Source organism: Meriones unguiculatus, chromosome 3 (genome assembly GCF_030254825.1).
Source record: "Meriones unguiculatus strain TT.TT164.6M chromosome 3, Bangor_MerUng_6.1, whole genome shotgun sequence".
In the NCBI taxonomy this organism is placed as follows: domain Eukaryota; kingdom Metazoa; phylum Chordata; class Mammalia; order Rodentia; family Muridae; genus Meriones; species Meriones unguiculatus.
In genome coordinates this window covers 16420529-16441046 of record NC_083351.1, presented here as the reverse complement: position 1 = coordinate 16441046, position 20518 = coordinate 16420529, and the positions used below count along the sequence as shown (strand labels likewise).

General features: G+C 51.5%; 1 protein-coding gene across 8 annotated transcripts in view; it reads left to right on the top strand.

Annotated features, from left to right (window-relative positions):
* Positions 1-20518, top strand: part of Stpg1 (sperm tail PG-rich repeat containing 1) — a 39983-nt gene that overhangs the window by 12098 nt on the left and 7367 nt on the right. For all 8 annotated transcript variants that reach the window (XM_060379307.1, XM_060379306.1, XM_060379305.1 and 5 more), the window contains 4 exons: positions 6412-6513; positions 10715-10885; positions 15380-15485; positions 19646-19811. In XM_060379307.1, coding sequence (XP_060235290.1) covers positions 6412-6513; positions 10715-10885; positions 15380-15485; positions 19646-19811 — 545 coding nt within the window. The remainder of the gene's footprint in view (positions 1-6411; positions 6514-10714; positions 10886-15379; positions 15486-19645; positions 19812-20518) is intronic.

The following is a 20518-nucleotide window of genomic DNA, read 5'->3' as shown; positions in this document are numbered from 1 at the left end:
TTGTACTCTGATCTCCACGTGTATGCCGTGGTATGTACACACACACACACACACACACACACACACAGACAAACACAGTTAACAAAATAGCCCTACATCTGTGCTTTCTCCATCTAACCCTCTTTTCTCCAGATCTCCAAGTCTAGAAAGTTGCTGTGTTTCCTGGCACGCCTTCATTTAACTTCTTCCTGAGATTGGACCTTCCCCTTTCTCACCAGCAGGGGGAGATAGCAAGTCACCACATCCCCAGCACCTTCACAGCCCTCAGCCTTTTATTTATTTATTTTTCTAATTATAGTAAATGTTCTTCTTTTTTCTTCTTTATTTTAAATTTATTTTTATTTTTTTAGTCTATTTTACATCCCAGGGGTGCCCCTTCCCTCCTGTTCTCTCAGTCTCCCCTTCTCTTCGTCCCTTCCCCCAAGAAAAGGAGAGGCCCTCTCCCTGTATAAACCTTGCCCAGCACATCAAATCACATTGGGACTGAGCATATCTTCCTCCCCTGAGGCCAGGCAAAGTAGCCCTGCCAGGGGGAAGTTATCCAAAACCAGGCAATAGAGTCCATGTCAGAAACAGCCCCTCCCCCACTCGCCAGGTGACCCATATGAAGACCAAGCAGCCCATGTGTGCAGGGCACCGAGGTCCGGGTCATGCATGCTCCTTAGTCGGTGTCTCGGTCTCTGAAGCACCCCCCCTGCCCCCGGGACCAGGTTAGTGGTCTCTGTTGGTCTCCCCCTCATCCTTTGAAGCAGGACTCCGAGAGGCGCATTCCCTTGAAGAAGCGGTCACCTCAGCTCTCTTCTGCTGCATTCTGAGGTGGCTGTCGTCCTCCCACCTTCCCCAGATGGCATCGGGGGGTGGGGGGAACTCAGGCTCCGAAACACAGGTGAGGAGGTATGCCAGCCAGAGTCCCTGGCAAAGCTCTCACCCCCAAGCCCAGCTGCCTCTGTGAGGTAGACCATGTAACTACAGAGCAGATTGAGTTCTCTTAACTTCTGATCACCTCAGGGTTCTTTGAAGCCAGCATGAAGTTACAGCACGCACATACTTTAAAATCACTGGTAACTTCCTCAAGACGATAAATATTTTCTTAGGCATCCATCTTTTTTTCTTTTTTCTTTTCTTCTCTTTTTCTCTTCTTTTCTTCCCTTCTTCTTCTTCTTCTTCTTCTTCTTCTTCTTCTTCTTCTTCTTCTTCTTCTTCTTCTTCTTCTTCTTTTTTCTTTTTGTCAAGACAGGGTTTCTCTGTGGAGCCTTATCTTTGCTGGACTCACTTTGTAGACCAGGCTGGCCTGCAACTCACAGAGATCCACCTGCCTCTGCCTCCCCAAGAGCTGGAATTACAGGCTTGTGCTACTTGGCCCGACTAGCATTTTTCTTTTTCCCTTTTCTCTAGCTTCTCTGTATTTTAGTGATCGGGTTCTTCCCACTCACTGTGTGGCTACCTATCAATCAGCTTTAATGACGGTGTGTTAGTTATCTGTGGCCACGTTGTTTGCAGCTCAGTTTCCAATAAGAAGAACAGCAGCTGTCACTGACTGAGCCCTTCTATGTGTTAAAGCATTTTTAGATCCTATCACCGCTCCCCAGAACAATGCTAAAAGGAAGGGTTTAGTATCTTCATTTAACAGAAGAGGAAACCGAGGCTTAAGGAGCTGAGTGTCCCACCCTCGGTCACACAGCCCAGGGTTTGTCACACAAGAGACTCTAAATAAATATTTGCTGAATCAACGTCGAAAGAATTAGACCTCAACCCAGGCACAGCTCACTCCAAAACCTCTCACTGTTTCCTCCCGAGCCACGCCCGACTTTGTGGTCTTCTAGGCCGTAAATTCGGTTGACTAAAGTCAGCAGGCTTCTGGGACAGCCCTGGCAAAGCTGACTGATCTCTGGGGAGGACAGTAGGTGCTCTGCCAGGGATGGCGAGCTCTGAGGCCTCTGACCCAGGAGCTAGAAGCACCCTGTGAAATCCATCACATCTCCTGCCCCCCAGAGGCAGCGTGGCCACCAGCCAGAACTGCAGGCCCATCACGTACACTCAGAAACCACTCAGAAGTTGGCTTCCAAAGTTTCCAACGTGGTTGCATCCATTTGACGGGAAAGCTTTCATCTATGCCTTTGAAAGCTTTTTTTCCTGTGTGTGAAAGCATGACATCTCTGTTTTTAGCTAGGAGCCTTGAGAGCAGCTGCCCGTTCTATCTGGCCATCAGTTTCCTCATCTGAAACATGAAAGTTGGGATTGTGTAACTCCTGAGGACTTATATAATTCCCCGTGCCCTAAGCACAGAGAACCCATTCCTTCCGTGCCTGTCATTCTCCTGTTTTTCCTGGGGGAAATGAACATGGAGAAGTACCGCGCTTGTGTGGCATCACCCAGTAATTTAGTGAGGCAATTCAAGTTAACAACAGATTTGAAACCTCCCCTGCCTGGACGCCCTTCTTAAGACAGGAGCCACACACGCCCTGTGCTGGGCCCACACCCGGTTATCTGCTCACCTTGGAGCTGTGACCCACTTAGCCCAGCTTTACCACGGCGCCCTCGGAGGGAGGCGGGCACTCCCTCCCCTTTGCTGCCGCTGAGCTTCAGGCTGGCTTACATCCCCTGTCAGGACCCCACTTGTGGGGTACTGGGGAGATGGGGGTGGTGAAGGCACCTACTGCCAGAACTGACTCCCTCAGGTCGTCCTCTGAGCTCTCCTCTCGTGCTCTGGCATGTGTGCATTCCTCCTCCACCTGTCCCCCACCCGGAAACAGGGTTTCTCTGTGTAGCCCTGGTGCTAGCTCTGTAGAGCAGGCTGGCCTTGAACTCAGAGATCCACCTGCTTCTGTCTCCTGAGGGCTGGGATCAAAGGTGTGCACCACCACCACCCGGCACTTTTTAATTTTTATTTATCTATTTTTACTTTAAGTAAATCGATAGGAGTGCACTGTATGGTTATCTCCAGGTGTGTGGGTAACTTCACACCCACGAGGAGGTTTCTTCCCTGACTCCCAGCTTCTGCTCCATCTTACCCAGCTTCCCAAGCTAAGTAGCTGGAAGGGCGTCTCTTCCACCTCTGCATCTGTCTCTTCCTCTTAAAAATTAGGATGTTACCCTAGATTAGCTTTTCCTGGGAGTGACTAATTGCATGGTACTAAACATGATGCCTTCCACTTCACTGAACACATCCTGGTAGGACAGGGCCACTGCTCTTCTCAGTGGGCACCGCTTAAGCTGCACCGGGAAGGGGCTGGAGAAGTGGCTCAGTGGTTTAGAGCATTTGTGGCCCTTGCAGGAGACCTGGGTTTGATTCCCGCCACCTATATGGTGGCTCATAAATTGCATGGTGAAATCGAATGTGTTGGCCAATGCGTGTAATTTTAGCACTTTGGGAGGCTCATGCAGGAGAATCATGGGTTCAAGGACATCCTTGGTATATAGTGAATTGAAGTCCAGCTTGGGATATATAAAACCTTAAAAACAAACTAGTTAGCTAACTAACTTGGTAGTTCCACACAGGGTCTGACAAGAGATCTACCTTTCCAAACAGTCAGAAGCCAGAGTTTAAATTCTGATGACACCATGCAAGGTTACAGAGAAGTCAGACAGAATTTAAGATGGTAACCCCAGTGTGTAGACTCCAGGCTCTACAGTAGGCCCTCCCCAATAAGCCTGGGAAGATACACAGGCCCAGGGTCTGAATGCCAGCTCCCTCATGGCCATCCCAAGGCCAGGTGGCTAGACTGCCGATCCAATGAGTTCTCCAAGTGCTTCTCAGCCAAGAGCTACCCACGGTGTGTGCTGGGTGACGGGGGTGGGGGAACGCACCTGCCAATCATTGCTTGCTCAGTCCCATGCCCACAGGTGGTCCTGACCCTGTGGTGGCTGTGGTGGCAATTACTTCCGTTTGGTTTTGCCTTCTGAGGTGTCTCATCTAAGAGACCAAGGGGGTGGTTGAGTCCCGCCTTACTCCTGGCAGCCTCCAAGGGCCCTCTGCACCTGTGGAGTCCCTCTGGTGGTTATGTGGCCTGAGAGTGAGGAGGTAGTCCAGCCCTCCCCCACCATGGTAGCCCTGGCTGATGTCTCCACTGGAAATACCCCTACAGTGGCCGATTTCCACAACCACCATCAGGATTTTAATGGCTCCCTTCACAGGCCAGCTCCAACACGCTTCAGTCTGAGAGAGAATCTTTGGACCTACATTGAGAGCAAACGTCATCCCCACAGGCTAAGTAGTGACAGCCTCTGCCCGTTTGCCCTGGACTCTAGCCATTCTGCAGCCTGACCCAGATGATGGATGTCCAGCAAAGTTGTCAGATTTAGCAAAGAAAAAAAATGCTTGGACACAGTAGAATTGCGGGTGGATAATTATTTTTAGCATAAGCATGTCCCAAATACTTCCTGGGCTCTACTTAAGCAAAAACAGCTGTTTGTTGTTTGTGATTCTAGCTTCAGTGGGTAGGTTGAGCTGGAGCATAGGTATGCGCACCGAGAGCGAGGCTTCCCCCTACTCCTTACACCTAGAAGAGTCACAATATCAGGGGCCAGGGAGCTGCCTTAGGAGTTAGAGCACTGGCTGCTCATCCAGAGGACCTAGGTTCAATTCCCAGCACCCACCTGACAGCTCACACCTGTCTGTAACTCCAGTTCCACTGGATCCAACGCCACCTTCTGGCCTCTGTGGGCACCAGGCACACACGTGCTTCACATACATACAAGCAGGTGAAGCGCTCATCAATGTCATCATCATAATCAGTCACGTGTAACACTCGGTTCCTGTTGCAGTTTTCCCTAGGGACAGGGACCCTGGAACCTCACTAGGATCTCAGCATCTCAGATTTACAGATAGGGAAACTGAGGCCCAGTGAGGTCAGTTGCTCAAGATCAAGTAGCTGAACAGCACTGTGAACAGACTTTTCATAACCCCGGGGGAAAGATTTTTCTTTTATCCTATAGTCTCTTCTGAGAGACAGTTGGTGTCTGTAGTTAGAGGACTCTAGATGCCAGGGTTCAAATTCTGGCTCTCGCTTTTGCCGGTTGTGCAAGATGGGTCATTTCTCTTCAGACCCCATCTTCTCAGTTTCCTAATGAAGTCTGAGAGCCGGCCGCTCTGAGGTCTCAGTGTGCTGCTGGGCACAGGGTATGAACAGCACCGTGGGAGGCTGACTACACTGTCAGGCTTCTGACTCTGCCCTGGGAGGCTGTGTCCTCCGTTCTTCCTCTCACTGCCTGCATGCGTGTGTGTGTGTGTGTGTATGTGTGTGTGACACATTCACCCCAAGTTCCTGCTAACAGCACCTATGCCTCTCTTCTTTACAAATGAACTCCAGTCACTCTGTCCCAGCTCTCTAGACTGGAAACTTCTGGAAGGCACCTGTGGTACCTCAAGCTCTCTGCCTGGGTCAGGCAGCAGGCACAGGAGAGTCAAGGTGTTTCTGGGGTGACAGAGTAGAGCTAGCAAAGTCTGCAGTCTGGGCTCAGATCTGAGTTCACTGCTTACTGGCTTGTTTTTTCAGGTGGCTCTGGTGGCATGCCCCCTTCCAAGAGCACACGCCGTGTACTCGGCATTTGGACTTTGGACAATTCCATCTGCATGTGCCTCATTTGTGAAACAGGGCCAGTAATCCCTTCCTCATTGGGTGATGGTGAAAATAAGATTAGCTTTCAAAAGCTCCAGCAGCTGGGCAGGACCAGGAAGCTGTCCCAACAATGAAGCATCTCCTCATTTCATGCCACTCACTTCGGCTTTTGCCAATCCTGGCACCCCCTTAGTAACTAGCACCGGAAACGGGCTAGAAGGTCCTGGCAGCTCAGGTAGCTTGCAGCAGCAAAGCCAGCTCTGATCACAGCGTCCGCTGGCTGCTCCCCAGCACCTCAGTCTCCTCACCCTTGTGCCCCCATGACTCGCCTCACTTGGCCTCCGAGTCCAATATGGCCTCATTCAGAATGAAGGTTGTTTTTGTTTCATTTTGCTTTATAAACAGAAACACTCCCCGGTTTCCCTTCTTAGAGGCCTCAGGAGGAAGCTGAGTCAGGTGGGGTGTGGTTACCGTAAAATCGGTCACCCTCCCCTTTCCTCAGGCTTGGCTGACCCAGCGCAGGCCGACTGACATGCATACCACCGCAGTTCCCTAATGACACGAAAAACAAACTCTCCCCAAAGCACTGTTCCCTTAGAACTCAAGATGGGGACTTAGTGGGAAAAGCAAGGGCTTTGGGAGGCCCGACCTGGATTAGAATTCCGGCCCCTCCCACTGGAAACAGGTTAGAGACTGGGCAAGTCACAGAAGCACGGAGCCAGGTTGTCACCCCTGAGAATGGTGGACCTGCCCCATGGGATTAGAGGGAGGCTTAGTGCTAATGGATGGAAAGCTGGTGGAAAGCGTGTTGAGGTGGCCATGCCCAGTGACGCTGCATTCTCGCCCTTTCCAGGATGACATCCCGGGCCCTGGGTTCTACAATGTCATCCACCAGTCCCCGGTGTTCAACAGTGCCTCTCTCTCCAAGAAAGGAACCTGCACTTTCCCCTCTACGGTGAGAGCCCTCCCTCGGGTGTTGACCGGTCAGTAATTTCCTCCACTCCCTGTGTAATGGCATGGTGGACAGCCATCCCTGTTCTGATTAAGACAGCAGCCACTTTCTGTGATTTCACAAACTCCAATCCGACCCCGTGCCCTACAGGCCATTTATCTCCATGGATGCGTGTGGAGCAGAAGCTAGAACTTGGGTTGTCCAAGCCTCTTCAGCGCAAGAAGCAGGTGTCTTCCCTAGGCGGCTGGATACGCCAGGGTGGCTGCTGTGTCCTCCCCTGAAATGACTTTTAACACTTGCTTCGTATAACTGGGTTGTTCAAATCACTGGGAAGTTGGAGGGAACAAAAAAAAAAAAAAAAAGAGAGAGACTAAGTGCAGAGTTTGGTGGTGCAGAGGATGAGAGGTGCCGCTGGCCAAGCTGACAGCCAGAGCCGGATTGCCAAGACCTCAGTGGTAGGAGGAAGCTGGCCTCTGAGCTCCACGCTCTATCATGGCATGTACCTCACTCCCTCACAAGAATGAAACAGACAAAGACAGACACACATCCCAGCACTCAGGGGGGCAGAGGCAGGTCGATCTCTGCGAGTTCGAGGCCAGCCTGGTCTACAAGGAGAGTCTAGGACAGCCAGGACTACACAGAGAAACCCTGTCTTGAAACAACCAACAACAACAAAAGACACACACAGAGACAAAGAGACAGACACACACACACACACAGGGCAGGGGAGGGAAGAGGATGAAGGAGAGGTAGAGAGAGTATGTGAGCAAGCACTGGGCCTGAAGTACAGGAAACTTCCCGTTAGCTCCTAGGACTTTATCTTTGTTGAGGATTCTTGCCAGTCAAACATGTAAACGAAGAGCCTCCAACCATGGATGAAGACAGTGAACCTCTGAGTTTTGTTTTGGTGTGTGCATGCTGAAGATGGTGCCCAAGGCTGTTTCCTTTAAGCCACGACTCAGCCTTAAGGGAACCAAGCAGCGAGGGAAAGAGCCAAACCCGAGCCAGGTTGCCTGAGGTGGAACAGCGAAGGAGAGAGCTGAGCTGGAGTCTGATGTCAACAGAACACACGTGTGTGCTTGTCCCTCTAAAGGAGATAGCAGTCTCTTGCATAGACATAGATGATGCCTTACACTGGGGTTCATTTTCTAATCTCACACAGAGGGCCCACTTAGGGCCCGCCGAATGTAGCCACCTCTTGTTGGGAATTGGGCTTGGCAGTGGGGAACTCAGGGGCACACTGGCTTTGGAGCGAAAGCTCACCATTTGGGACAAAGACCCCAAAGCAACCCTCAGAGGAACATGTCAGTGCCCCAGCATTGGCCACGGGCCTAATACTGACTCAGCTGTGGAGCCTGAATGTGACCTCAAGCACGTCACCCTTCTCTGTGTCCCAGTTGCCTCAGAGACTCCCTGGAGGCTCTGGGCAGTCAGCAGTGAGAAAGACTTTGAAATTGCAGAGCAGTGTAAACAGGCCACCAGCTAGCACTGTGAGAGCCTGAGTCACCCTAGACCCAGAGCTCCTCGCTTCTCTCCGGGAACTCTGTCAGACAGCACGCTACCATTCCTTCTTGGTGCCATGAAGGGGCCGGATTGGTGACACAGACAGGGTCCTGCTAGGCTTCACTGGTGCTAATTTTCGAATGGTTCAGCTCCCTCTCCAAGAAACAGAAGCACAGGAAGGTCTGACTGTAGGTGGGATCCAATAAGGTCTTGCACTTCGTAAAAAAATGAAAGAAGGAAGGTGCGAGGCTCCTCTCCTTTTGATGATCCTAAGGCTTCAGCTTTTACACTTCTTGTTTTAAAGAAAAGGCTTATTTATATTATGTGGTGGGGAGGGGCTGGAGCAGAGGTGGCGGTGATGCACACATGAGTGCAGGTACCTGCAGAGGCCAACAGAGGGTGCCAGGTCCCCAGGAACAGGAGTTCTAGGCAGATCTAAGTTGTTTGGTGTGGGTGCTAGGAATAGAATCCACGCCCTCTGGTGACGTGCTGGAATGTCTGAGCCATCCTCCAGCCCCCAACTTTATTCCTGTAAACACTTGCATTTTTGAATTCTTGGGAAGGGGGCTTTACGGCTTTGTAATATCTGGCTGCAGGCCCCAACACGGTCTCTAGTTTCTGTCCAGCCCAGAGGAAAGACGGAGGGCCTTTCCCCCTCTTCTGGATCCTGAGACTCTGGGAATTCAAGCCTCCGGCCTCAGATGAAGATCACAAGGGCCCAGAGGAGTGTGACTAGGGTGAGGCCGCCCAAAAATGTCCATGGGCCTATAAATTCTACACACTTCCTGGTGACTGTCAGGGCGACAACACCCAACCCTTTGAGGAGACTTGTCATCTCTCAGAGTTCAAATGATAAAGCACCTCACTGAGGCACTCCAAGTTTTCTCTTCTAGAATCTTCTATGACTATGACCAGGAAGCTAAATGAGGCGGGGGGGGGGGGGGATGTGGGTGGCCTCTCTGAATGGCACAGTGGTGGTGAGGCTGCTCCAGAGGAGTGAGTGAGTATGTGTTAAGGAGAAGTTCTCAGTTGCCAGTGCGGGGCCCAACCGGAGACCACAGGCCTGGCAGGGAAAGGCAGGACGTATGGCTAGAGAGTGCGTTCTGCCCACACTGATCCTGTTTTGATGCCTCAGGGAGCTCGGCCTCACGGGGAAGTTTTTAGACACCCCCTACCCCACCCCCACCCCCAAACATAGATGCAAGGAGCCTCTGAGGGCAGAAAAGATCCCAGGGCCGTGCCTCGCGACCCATTTGGCCCTTGAGCATTGTGTCTGAACTTGGCCGCCGGGCGGCGGCTCGCTGATGCTGAAGCTGGCCCTCCCACCCCACTTCACAGCAGGGCTGACTTTCTCTTTCCGTGAAGTGGCTGTGACGTCCATCCGCTGCTCAGAGTAGTGAAAACCAAAGCACCCACCAAATCCCCTGTGAACAGCTGGCCAGAAAGGGAAGGCTGCGGCTGCTGCCCAGAGCACTGAGGAGTCTTTACAGCTAGAGCTTGGCTTTGAATCCGGGTTAGAATCCAGATGAGGACAGCCCTGCCTCTGGTGAAACCTGTACCCCCACACCACCTTTGAGAACCGCCTCCAGCAGCCCTCTTGAAGGGAGTGCAGGGAAGTAAAGGTTGCTCTCAGCCTCCCTCACTTCCTGTGACCTCCCGGGAGTGGAGAAAACCCAGGGCAGTTGTTCCTCAGCTTTCACTATAAAACTATGGGAACTTTTTTGTTTTATCAGACTGTAAGACCAGCCATGCTGTCACAGGTTAAGGAGATGTTATCATCGAGTTTCTGTGGCTTTTGCCCCCATTCATTTGGCAAACACTGATCTGTGTTTGTTTTTGAACTGAAAATAGTTTGTCATGGTTTCCAGATATGGCTGGAATTGCTTTTGTTGAACCATAAATATTTTAGGGTTTTATGAATGCAGTGGTTTGCTGTTGCTTTTGGTGATTTATTTATTTATTTATTGGAGACCTTGTCTTACCGGGTAGCTCAGGCTGGCCTCGAACTCACTGTCTTCCTGTCTCTGCCTCCGGAATGCTGGACCTCACGTGTATGCCGCCACACCTGGCATGAAAATAGCGACTTGGTAGGAACAGGAGGCATGAGTGGATGGCCACCTCTGAGCGGCCCTGTCTGCCCCTTTAAGCTACCTGAAGCAGCCCTCTGCAGACATCACAGGGACCAGTCTAACCCTCCCGGCCACAGGAGTCACCCACAGCTGACGAGGCAGGCATAAGGGGCCGGGAACAGGATGCAGTGAAAATGCCCTGCTGGGAAAATCTCTCTCTCCGGGTCCCAAACAGGTGATGAATACTTGGAAGTTAGTTTACACAAGTCAACAGGTCTGAACTTGCGTTTCCCAAGAGCGTAGCCTTCAAAGCCCGAGGGTCTGATTACCACTGTGAACTTGCTACAGTCTCGCCTCTTACGGGGGTGGGGTGGGGGAGGACAACTTTAGGCTGAGCGTGGTGGCCGCTGGCAGCAGAGGCTGAGGCAGGAGGAGCGCTGGAAGTCTGAAGCTAGCCCGAGCTATCCAGTGAGCTCTAGGCCAGCCTGGGCTACTTGGTGAGACCCTGTCTCAACAATCAGACAACCAAGCAAGCAAATGTCGGTGGGCGTGGGGCAGGGTCCTTCTCTTTTGAGCCGTCCCTCACAGCTCCTGGGTCACTTGACTTTGCTGATCCTGTTCTCCTCCCTCAGTGTGCTCGGCTGAGCAGCATCATTTCCAAATACCCCGCCGCCAATGCGTACACCATCCAGTCAACCTTGGTTTCCAAGAAGGACTTCAGCAATTCGTGTTCCAGCATGTTCCAGCAGCCAATCTTCATGAAAGTGGTCAAACCCGAAACCCCCGCCCCGAACCATTACAATGTAAGGACATCACCTGCCCAGGCCCAGGCCCAGTGCCCATGTTGGAAGGGTGGCTTGCCAACGTGTGGAGAAGGGTGCGGGGTATGGGGAGCAGCATTTTGACACAGAGGGTCAACCAGTGAGCATTTGTGAGCAAGCTTGGGGCAGGGTCGGTGGCTGCAAGAAGCCAAAGAGTGCGTGGGCAACGGTAGGGGGCGGCAGGGAGCTGCAGGAAGCCCGCGTCTTCCAGGGCCGTTTTCTCTCCTCTGTCACAGCAGGTCCGTACTCCATCCGCTGACACTCTTGGTTTACACTTCAGAATTTGATAAGAAAAACCCAACTGCCTTCTATATATGAAAACTGTCAGTGCTTTTGTTGTTTTGGAGACAGGCTCTCACTATGTAGCCTTAGGAGGCCATGGTAAGAGGGAGAGCACAAACCCATGTGTGTGTCCGGAAGTCAAGCTGTGGCTCACACAGAAGTGTGGCAGCGGCAAACGGCTGCTTTTTGGAAGACTTCAGTCTCAGATACCTCATGCTCAGGTTCCTCTCTGAAACACGGTCTCTAAGTCCTGTCTATATGTCTGCAGAGCTCTTGCCCACCCTCTGGGACTGGACGCTCAGCTGTGGTGTGCTCAGAGCAGGGGAGCGATGCTGCCTCAGCACTTAGCAGTGGAGGCAGCTCAGGGCCAGCTGTGCCAGTGAGCAATTTCTAGAAAAACAGCATAGAGAACTAAAAAAGAATGGGAGAAACCAGCTCTGTAGTAGCTCGCTCAACTCGGTAGGTCCAAAACGTCATTGTTTTGACACAATCACACAGGCACGTGCACACACACTCACACACACACACTCGTACACACACACACGATTATTGACAAGCTATTTCGGGAGGACCAGGTCTCATTGGAAGTCTTTGCAGTGTGATGTGTATTCGCTATTTTCAGCCTGTCCTAACTCTGGCTCGGCCATGTTCCCAGGGCTGATTGTGGCTACTATCTTGGACACGCTGTTCTAAACGTTCCCCTGGGTGACTGGGCTCTGATAATGATGTGATGGTGGAAGCAGAGGTTGGCGTGGGCTCAGTCGGCTGGTCTATGAACCTTGTGGCCCTGGCGCTAATACACCAGAACAGCCTATCTAATGTGCTACTTGATTCCAGTTCACAATAGAAGGTGCTAAGATCGGGGCGGGAAACTTGCCTTAAGCTTCCTAGCACAATGCCTACACACACATATACACAAATATAAAGGGATACCACACACATATACATGACATATATACATACACATACATATATATACACACATGCACACACACAGAGGGGAGGGAGAGAGGGGGAGAGAGAGAGAGAGAGAGAGAGAGATTTGGAATCTGAGAAAGTGTGTCCAGGGTTCAGGGGTTGAACATACCTCTGCCCTTTAGACTCAATAGTCAGAGAAACCTCTGAGGCTGAGAACCAAGGATCTGAAGAAAGTCTAGAATTGAAGGGAGAACATATGCCAATGTCCTGAGGCAGCGAAGAGGCTAGTTCATCCAGGACTACAGGGTCCGAGGGTGTCCTGAGTCAGGAGGCTGAAAGAGGAGACCAGACAGGCAGACAGTGGCTATCTCAGCATATCCCTGAAGCCCCTGGGAGAGAATTTAGATTTCGTTCTCTGTGCCCTGGAGACGCCCCTGAGGGGGAGTGGGAAGGTGGGACATAGCCTGAGGAGGTTTCTAAAACTCCTCTTCCAGAGTGCAGTGTGGTTTCAGAGAGGAAATGTGTGTCCAAGAATGGTTTGTTCAGGTGTGAGGAATCCAGACAGAGCCCCAGGCCACCTGGGAGCCAGGCCTAGCTGTCCCTGTGAATACCCCTCCGTGTCCTCCCTGGCAGCAGCCGAAGGGTGATAAAGCTTGAGGTGGGCCTGGATGATTCTGGTCCTCTGTGTACATCCTTGCCCTGCCCCATGGGGCCCTGGACACAGCAACATTCGACAAGCATCCATCATTAAATGAATGGCCTCCGGGCCACTATAGCTGTGGGGCTGCAAATGGCCGAGGTCCAGACCTTTCAGCCAAGACGTGCATGGTGAGTGAGCGCTGTGTGTGTCTGTGTGTGTGTGTGCATGTGTGTGTATGTGTGTACACCTGTGTGTGCATGTGAAGGCATCAGGTGTCTTCCTCTATTACTGTCTACCTTTTATTATTACTATCATCATCATCATCATTATTGTTATTATTACATTTTTGAGAAAAGGTCCTCACTGACTGGCTGGCCAGTGAGCCTCAGAGATCTTCCTGTCTCTACCGCCCCCCAAGACATGTGCCACTGTGCCTGACTTTCTGTGCTGAGTGTTGGGGATGGGAAATGGGCTCTTAGACTCCATTTCCCCAGTCCCGCAGAGTGCGTGGGGTTTGTTCATGATTGTTTTAAGGTGACTGAAAGTAATGCTTGTATAGTTTGAATAATAAACAGTTAAGCCCTATGGAAATGCATCACACAGAGTAGAATTTCCTCATAATTTGGCTTCTCTTCCTTTGAAAACTTTATTTTTTTTTTAAGAGAGAGAGAGGCAGAGGTGTGTGTGTGTGTACCTTAGAGCAGGTGCCCTTGGAGGCGAGAGCCATCCGTCCCTCCGAGCTAGAGTTACCGTAAGTAATGAGCCGCTTGGTGTGGGTGCTGAGGACTGACCTCCGGTCCTCAGCAAAAGCAGTGTGTGCTCTTAACTGCTGAAGTGTCTCTCCTGCCCCATGCCAGTTCTGGAATGTGGGTCCCCAAGGCAAATGCCGCCAAGAGCCAGGTGCAATTTCTTCAGGGGCTTCCCATTCACACACACTCTTCTCCTGCAGGAGGTCCTGCTGTTTCCTGCTTAGCTACATCTCCACAGTGCTTCAGAGCTCCACTTTGTTCTCTTTTTACCTGCTGAGTATTTTCTTAGTCTAATGGAGAAATGGGGAAATATTCCTGTTGGAGTCACAGGTATATAAAAAAAAAAGCCCCCCTTTCCACAGGTTCTCCCCTTTCCACAGGTTCCCCCCTCTCCACAGGTTTTCTGTCTGGGTAAAGAACAAAGCCAGGGAATTGTTTTGTCTGCAGGAGGCTTTTCCTAACCAGGAGAACAATGGTGGCGGCAGCAGGCCAGGAGCCCAAAGGCTATAATCCCGTTAGCCATGCTGTGCAATGAACAACTTGCCGGGCCTTGGTCCCCGCTTCTCTTCTGGAGTCCTTTGCTGTGGGGCTGTCATTATCTTCAATCTGGGCCTGCTCCTCTCCTGTCCAGTAATTAGCCTGCCCATCTGGCCTTCCTGTGGGAGCTCTCTTCGTGCAACCTGCCATCAGGCCCCTGGGAAAAGCAACATTCCTCCACCTCCGTGAGCACAGAACCAGAGGGCCACCTGCATTTCTCAAGACACTTTTTTTTTTTTTTTCAACAAAGAAGTATCAGGGAGAATCAAGCCATCCCAGCCCCCAGCAAATAGTTTCACTCATTCAGCAAATATTTCTGGCACTCTTGTGCCCAATTTTTATTGCTTCTGTTATCTAACAAATACAGGAGACTGACTACAAATTGGCATGTCAAATATTTGTGATTCGTGTTAACAGAAGAATGATCTCATCCCCTCCACCCCGAGAGCCAACCTCCCCCCCCCCCAACTCATTTTTAGAGTTCGGAATCCGTGGGGCACTCTCATATGTATATTACGTGGATCAGCCAAAATTCTTAACTTCTGGTTCATCCAGAAAAGCAGAGAGAAGAAAATAACTGCAGACTCGATCCTAATCTCTAGCGACCCCAGATGCTGTGTTTAGAGAGCACTGTTTGTGCAGAGAAGAATGTGGCCGGGGACCAGGTGGGGGACGCGAAGACTTGTCCTGGAAAGGATCAAGATGACAGCAAAAGAGATGAAAAAAAAATTGTAACAGTATCACACACTCAGTAAAAAACACACCTTAAGTGTGGTGGGTTCAGCTGGCTCGTGGTGCCAGCGCTGAGAAGAAACAAACAAACAAACAAACCCACACTCTCTACATGGCTTGCCATGGCCTCCCCTGTCCCCAACAATACTCCGAAACAGAGCGGGGACCATTTGCTGCACTTGACACAGAGAGAAAACTCAGGCTCAGTTCCAAACCACCCGAGCAGCGCCACATAGCCGTGGTCTTCAGGTTTCCCTCCTGGCCTCCTGGCCACTCTCTTCTGGCTTCTTCTCCACAGTGAGCTTGCACCTGTGCTGTGTCTGTGCGTGTGTGTGAGTGAGTGTGTGTGTGTGCATGTGCCCGTGTGCGGGTGCGGCGGTGTGGAAGTGTGTATGCAGGCATGCGCATGTGTGATTGTCACAGACCACTCGAACTTGGGGGATGACAGAGGCATGGCCAGAGTGATCTCCTCAGCTCATGTCAATTCTCCTTTTAAGAAAGACAGGCTTAAAGTGGGCTCCTACTCGCCACCTGTCCAGGCAGGGTGACAAGAACAGGGAGCGAGCCGGCACTGAGCACTCAGTGTGTGTGTGTTTTGTTTGTTTGTTAATCATACAGGCCTCCATCTCTTCCTGCGCACAGAAGAACAATGCCTGTTCTGGGTTTCTATCGAAAACACAGAGAGGATCCTTCCCCGTGGTCACATTGGGAGGGCCAGCGCCAGGTAAGCATCTGCTTGCGTTGTCCTTGACTTTGGGTTCCTGCTTTGGCTCCTCTGGCTCTCAGGACACCCATCTCCCTGCTGGGAACCTGTTCAGAAGAAGCTTGGCCTTTTTTGGGGGGAGGGGAGGCTGAGAGAGTGCTGAGCACAGTGGCCATGGGACCCCGTGGGCCTGCTCATGTGCCCTAAGAGGCCTTCTTGGCTTGGCCCTTTGGGAGCAGGCACGCCTGCTCTGGGCAGCCTGGTGGGGAAGTGGCCTCGGCAGGCCACTGGCAGGGAGGGAGAGAGAAGGTGGCACTGACACAGAGGTTGCTTTACCATCTGCTCCTAAATGGCCAGGTGGTGGCTGTACTTCCAGCGTTTATTCCATAGGAAGAGTTTTTGCCTGCCTGTGCCCATAGCCCTGTTCTTCACATACGGAAGGAGATGCTCAGAGACACTGGTCCAATGTCGCCAGACATTAAGTAGCACACCTGAGCCCAAGGGTACTAGGCTAGACCCCTCCGGATCCTTGGTGCCTTCTGGAATCAGGATCCAGGAACATGTCAGAGCTTGCCCGTGTTACTCCCTGCTGTATTCTGAAAGGTGGCAATGTCCCCGTCCTCCCACACTGACATCCCCGAAGCTATTTCAGAGGGGTCCAGGAAAGTCCGCACAGCCTCCCACCCCCAGCCTGACCTAGCCAAGCCTGGAGCTTTGGGCCCCAGAACCCAGAGGAGGGGCAGGGAGGCGTAGGGTGTGGAGAAAATTGCAGGGCACGCCAGATTTCAGCAAATCCAGATTAAAGCCAGAAGATCAGGCTGAAGCCGAGTGACAAAACCAGCACTAATTAGGAGGCTCAGTACAGCCACAGCCCTCCCCACTTCCCCCCATCCTTGCACCATCCCCACAAAGCCCCACCTTGTTTGTTTCTACAGCAGAACAAAGCTGGCACCCTTGGGCTTTAGCCAGAGGCCCCACCACAGAGCCTTGGGATAGGGCATCAGCAGCCTTCCTCTCAGACTCTCTGGGGTCCCGTCCCCTGTAACAAAGAACAGAGCGGTGAGGGGAGGGAGGCAAACTCCCCCTCAGAGGGTGAGAGTTCCTCTTCTTCCCACGGAGGGGGAAGGGGTCACTCCAGCCTTCCTCCCGATGCTTCTCCTGGAGATCATAGACAATCCTATGGCCTCCCCCGTGTGCTCTTCATCACTTTTTCGAGAGAAAAGCACATTCTTTTTAAAGCAAAGTCAACCTCTCAGAAGACTGAAGCAGGAAGGTTGCCTTGCGTGTTTGGCCTGCCAGGGCTAGAGAGTGAGACTCGTCTCTAAAATAGAAACCCAGGCTTGACACTGTAAAGTCTTGAAACTGTAAAGTCGAATTTACAGTTCTTCGAACTATCTCTAGGATGCCACCATGACTAAGATTGTTCCCACTTTTCCGGATCCCACCAATTCTGCTGTATTTCTTTTCCTGGCATGACCCCTGCCCCGCCTTGATGGCCCCCAGTCCCATGCCCTGATTCAGTCACAGTAATAGTATGTATAGGCTTTCAATGTATTAGTATGTGGCACCTGTAATCCCAATGTTTGGGAGGCTGAGGCAGGAGAACCGTGATAACATGCGACCTGTTTCCTAAAGGGGGTGGGGCTCAGGCGGCAAAGTGCTTGCTCTAAGGACCTGAGTTCTCCCACCAAGTGACAAAGCCAGGTGGGGTGGCAGAGGCAGGAGGATCCCTGGGGCTTGCTAGCCAGCCAATCTAGCCAAACCTGGGACTCCAGGTTCAATGAGAGACCGTGTCTCAAAAAAAAATAATGGTGCTGCTGCTGATGGTGATGATGATGGTGATGACGATGGTGATGGTGATAAGGAGGGCTGGCAAGGTAGCTTAGCAGGCAAAGGTATTCGCTCTCAGCCTGATGACCTGGGTTCAGTCCTCAGGATCAAATGGTGCAGACCCAGCTCCCTCACGTTGTCCTCTGACCCCTGTGTGTGTGTGTGTGTGTGTGTGTGCTGTGTCATATCTGTAAATGCACAACACACACAATAAATAAACAAGTGAAAATGGCAAAAGGCAGTTGGACTGGAACTCTGGCCTCCACACACACCAGCACACACAAGTGCACACGTATTAACAAAGGTGCGAACATACATACAAATAACTAAAAGTACAAACAAACGGACAAACTAAAGCCAGGCCAAGCACAGGTGGCCGCTGGCACTCAGAGCGTCACTGTGGAACTTGCCTTTCCCTGCTGTCTTAGTCCCTGTAATGCCGCCTGGTCCTGCACACGGGATTGGCACTAGGGTGCCCACGGCATGTCCAGCCTCCTGCCCAGAGCTTTCACCTCCTGCTGACTAATTCCCCTGACTTCTGAGTGATGTGAAGCCTGGATCAACATGAGCAGGAGTCAGTGAGGGCCTTTGCCCGGAACCACACCTCTCTTCTCCCAAGCACCTGTGCCCACTCCCAGAGCTGCTGAGAATTTAGGGGTGACACTGTAGCACCCCACCCTCCCTCCAGCTCAGACCATTCTATCCTCCTTGAAGCTTTGTGTACAAGTGGAGTGGATTTGATTATTAATTGTTTCTTTTTTTTAATTTATATTTATTATTTATACATGTATGCCTGCAGGCCAAAAGAGGGCACCAGATCTCATTATAGATGGTTGTGAGCCACCATGTGGTTGCTGGGAACTGAACTCAGGACCTCTAAAGAGCAGCCAGTGCTCTTAACCTCTGAGCCATCTCTCCAGCCCCTTTTATTGTTTAAGACAAGGGGTCATGGGCTTTAGAGCAGCAGCTCTTAACTTTCCTGCTGTTGAGACCCTGTAATACAGTTCCTCCTGTTGTGGTGACCCTCCCCAAACATAAAATTATTTTTGTTCCTACTTAATAACTGTAATTTTGCCACTGTTATGAATCGTTATGTAAATCTCTGTGTTTTCTGATGATCTTAGGGGGCCTCTGTGAAAAGTTCATTCAACCTTAAAGGGCTTACAACACACAAGCTGAGAAACACTGCTTCTGAGGGACTAGACTTTTTTCCACACAGCAGGAACCTGACTGGAGACACTGCTCAGTGGTTAAGAGCACTTGCTGCTCTTCCAGAGGACCCCAGTTCAGTTTCCAGCACCCATTTCAGGCGTATCACAGATGTTAGGAATTCCAGCTCCAGGGGATGTAACCCCCCAGGAGCACTTGGACTCATGTGTCCAGATGCAAACAAAGACACCTCAAAATAATAATAGTAATTTGGGGACTGAGGAGGTAGCTTCTCGGGTGGGGGGACTCGCTATTCAGGCATGAGGATATGAGTTCAAATCCCTGTTACCCATGTAAAAAGCTGGGTGTGGTTGCATGTGCACCCTAACTCCAGTGTTGTAGAGGGTAGAGGCAGAGGCAAGGTGTAAGCTGGCCACCAGCCTAGCCAGTGACAGATCTCTGTTTTAGGGAAATAAGGCAGAAAGTGACCAAACAGGGCAGGGCATCGCTGGAACTTACGTGCACACAGGCATACATGCCTGCACATAGATGTATGTATAACATGCACACAGACACATAGGATACACAGACAATCACATACACACACCCATTACTTAATGGTTTGACATTTACAAACCATTAAGATAACATTCAGTGGCCTGGAGAGATGGCTCCGCGGTTAAGAGCACTGTCTGCTCTTCCAGAGGTCCTGAGTTCAATTCCAGCAACCACATGGTGGCTCACAACCATCTCTAGAGCACTCATACACATAAATAAATCTTAAAAAAACAAACATTCAGCTATTGGAACCACTCTGTCCCCAGAAGCCCAAGTGTGCTTCCTATTTTGAGGGGGAGGCTGTCAGTTTAGGCTGTACCGGTGTTGGGGAGTTCCTTAGGTGCCTGGTTGGATGGATATCCTCTGGCTAGTTAATTTCTACCTCTGGGCTACAGGGCCCTGGGGATAGGTTGAAAGAGTGAGACCCACCCAGCCAGGCTGCTGTGAGGCCCACAGGTTGACGTGCATTCTCCAACTGGCAGGTCTGACCGTCAGCCCATGCAGGCAGCCTTCCCCTCTGACCCAGGGAAGTGACATTGTCAAGGGGCCAGCTGTAAGGTGCCTGTGACAGCTGGTGGCAGGTGCTGCCTTTCACCGAGCTGGGGAGGGCGTCTCATCCTGTGGTAATGTTTCCCTCTGTCCAGGGCAATACGATGTGAATGAGGCCCTGGTGAAGCAATCGCCGAAGATCTTAGTGTCCTGCTTCAAGTCAACAACCGGCCGTGGATTAAAACCGACATCAACGGGCCCAGGGCCGGGTTACTACAACCCCAATGAGTGCATCAAGATTCTGAAGAAGCCTAGTGTCCCGTGAGTCCTGCATTTTTCTGCTGCACTAGCTCCGGGGGACCCTGGAGGGGGCAGGGTGAGAATGGGCACCCCTCACCAGGACCCAGTCCGGGGCTCCCTGCTGCCATGTCACGGCGCTCAGTAAGCCGCCGGAGAGTATTTGATTTTAACTGCGTAGCGTCTGTGTTAAGAATGGCCGAGTCAAGTGTCCTTGCTTCCTAGAGGAAGGAGCTTCAGTGAACATAAGGGATTTCCCTGAGTCCACGCCGCTCACATCCTGCCGTAGAGACTCCAGTTCAGGACATCAGGCTCTCCGCGTTCCCCACAAAGCTTCTCCCGGGGCTACAGTGGTTCTGCTTTCATAACAAGGAGTCTCCTCTGCGCTTGGGGGAGATGCAAAAGCGGGCGCACCGGCAGAGAGCTGTTGGGTTTGCCCTTCGGCCCTGCTGTGTGCAGGCTGCATGTGCGGCCTTTGGCAGTACGTGTTACACTGTGAGCTGAATGCGTTCAAGTCATGCCTCACAGGGCTGTGCTCAGAATTAAACAATTGTCAGGTAAACAGTATGTGCAAGTGGTGACTTAATATTAATACAAAGTTGGGAAGAAACCGAGAAGGGCAGGTTGACGCACACTTGTAATCCTAGTACTTTGGAGGCCGAGGCAGGAGGATTGAGAATTCAAGTCCATTCTGGGCCACACAAAGTGGGGGATAGGAGGTGAAAGAGACA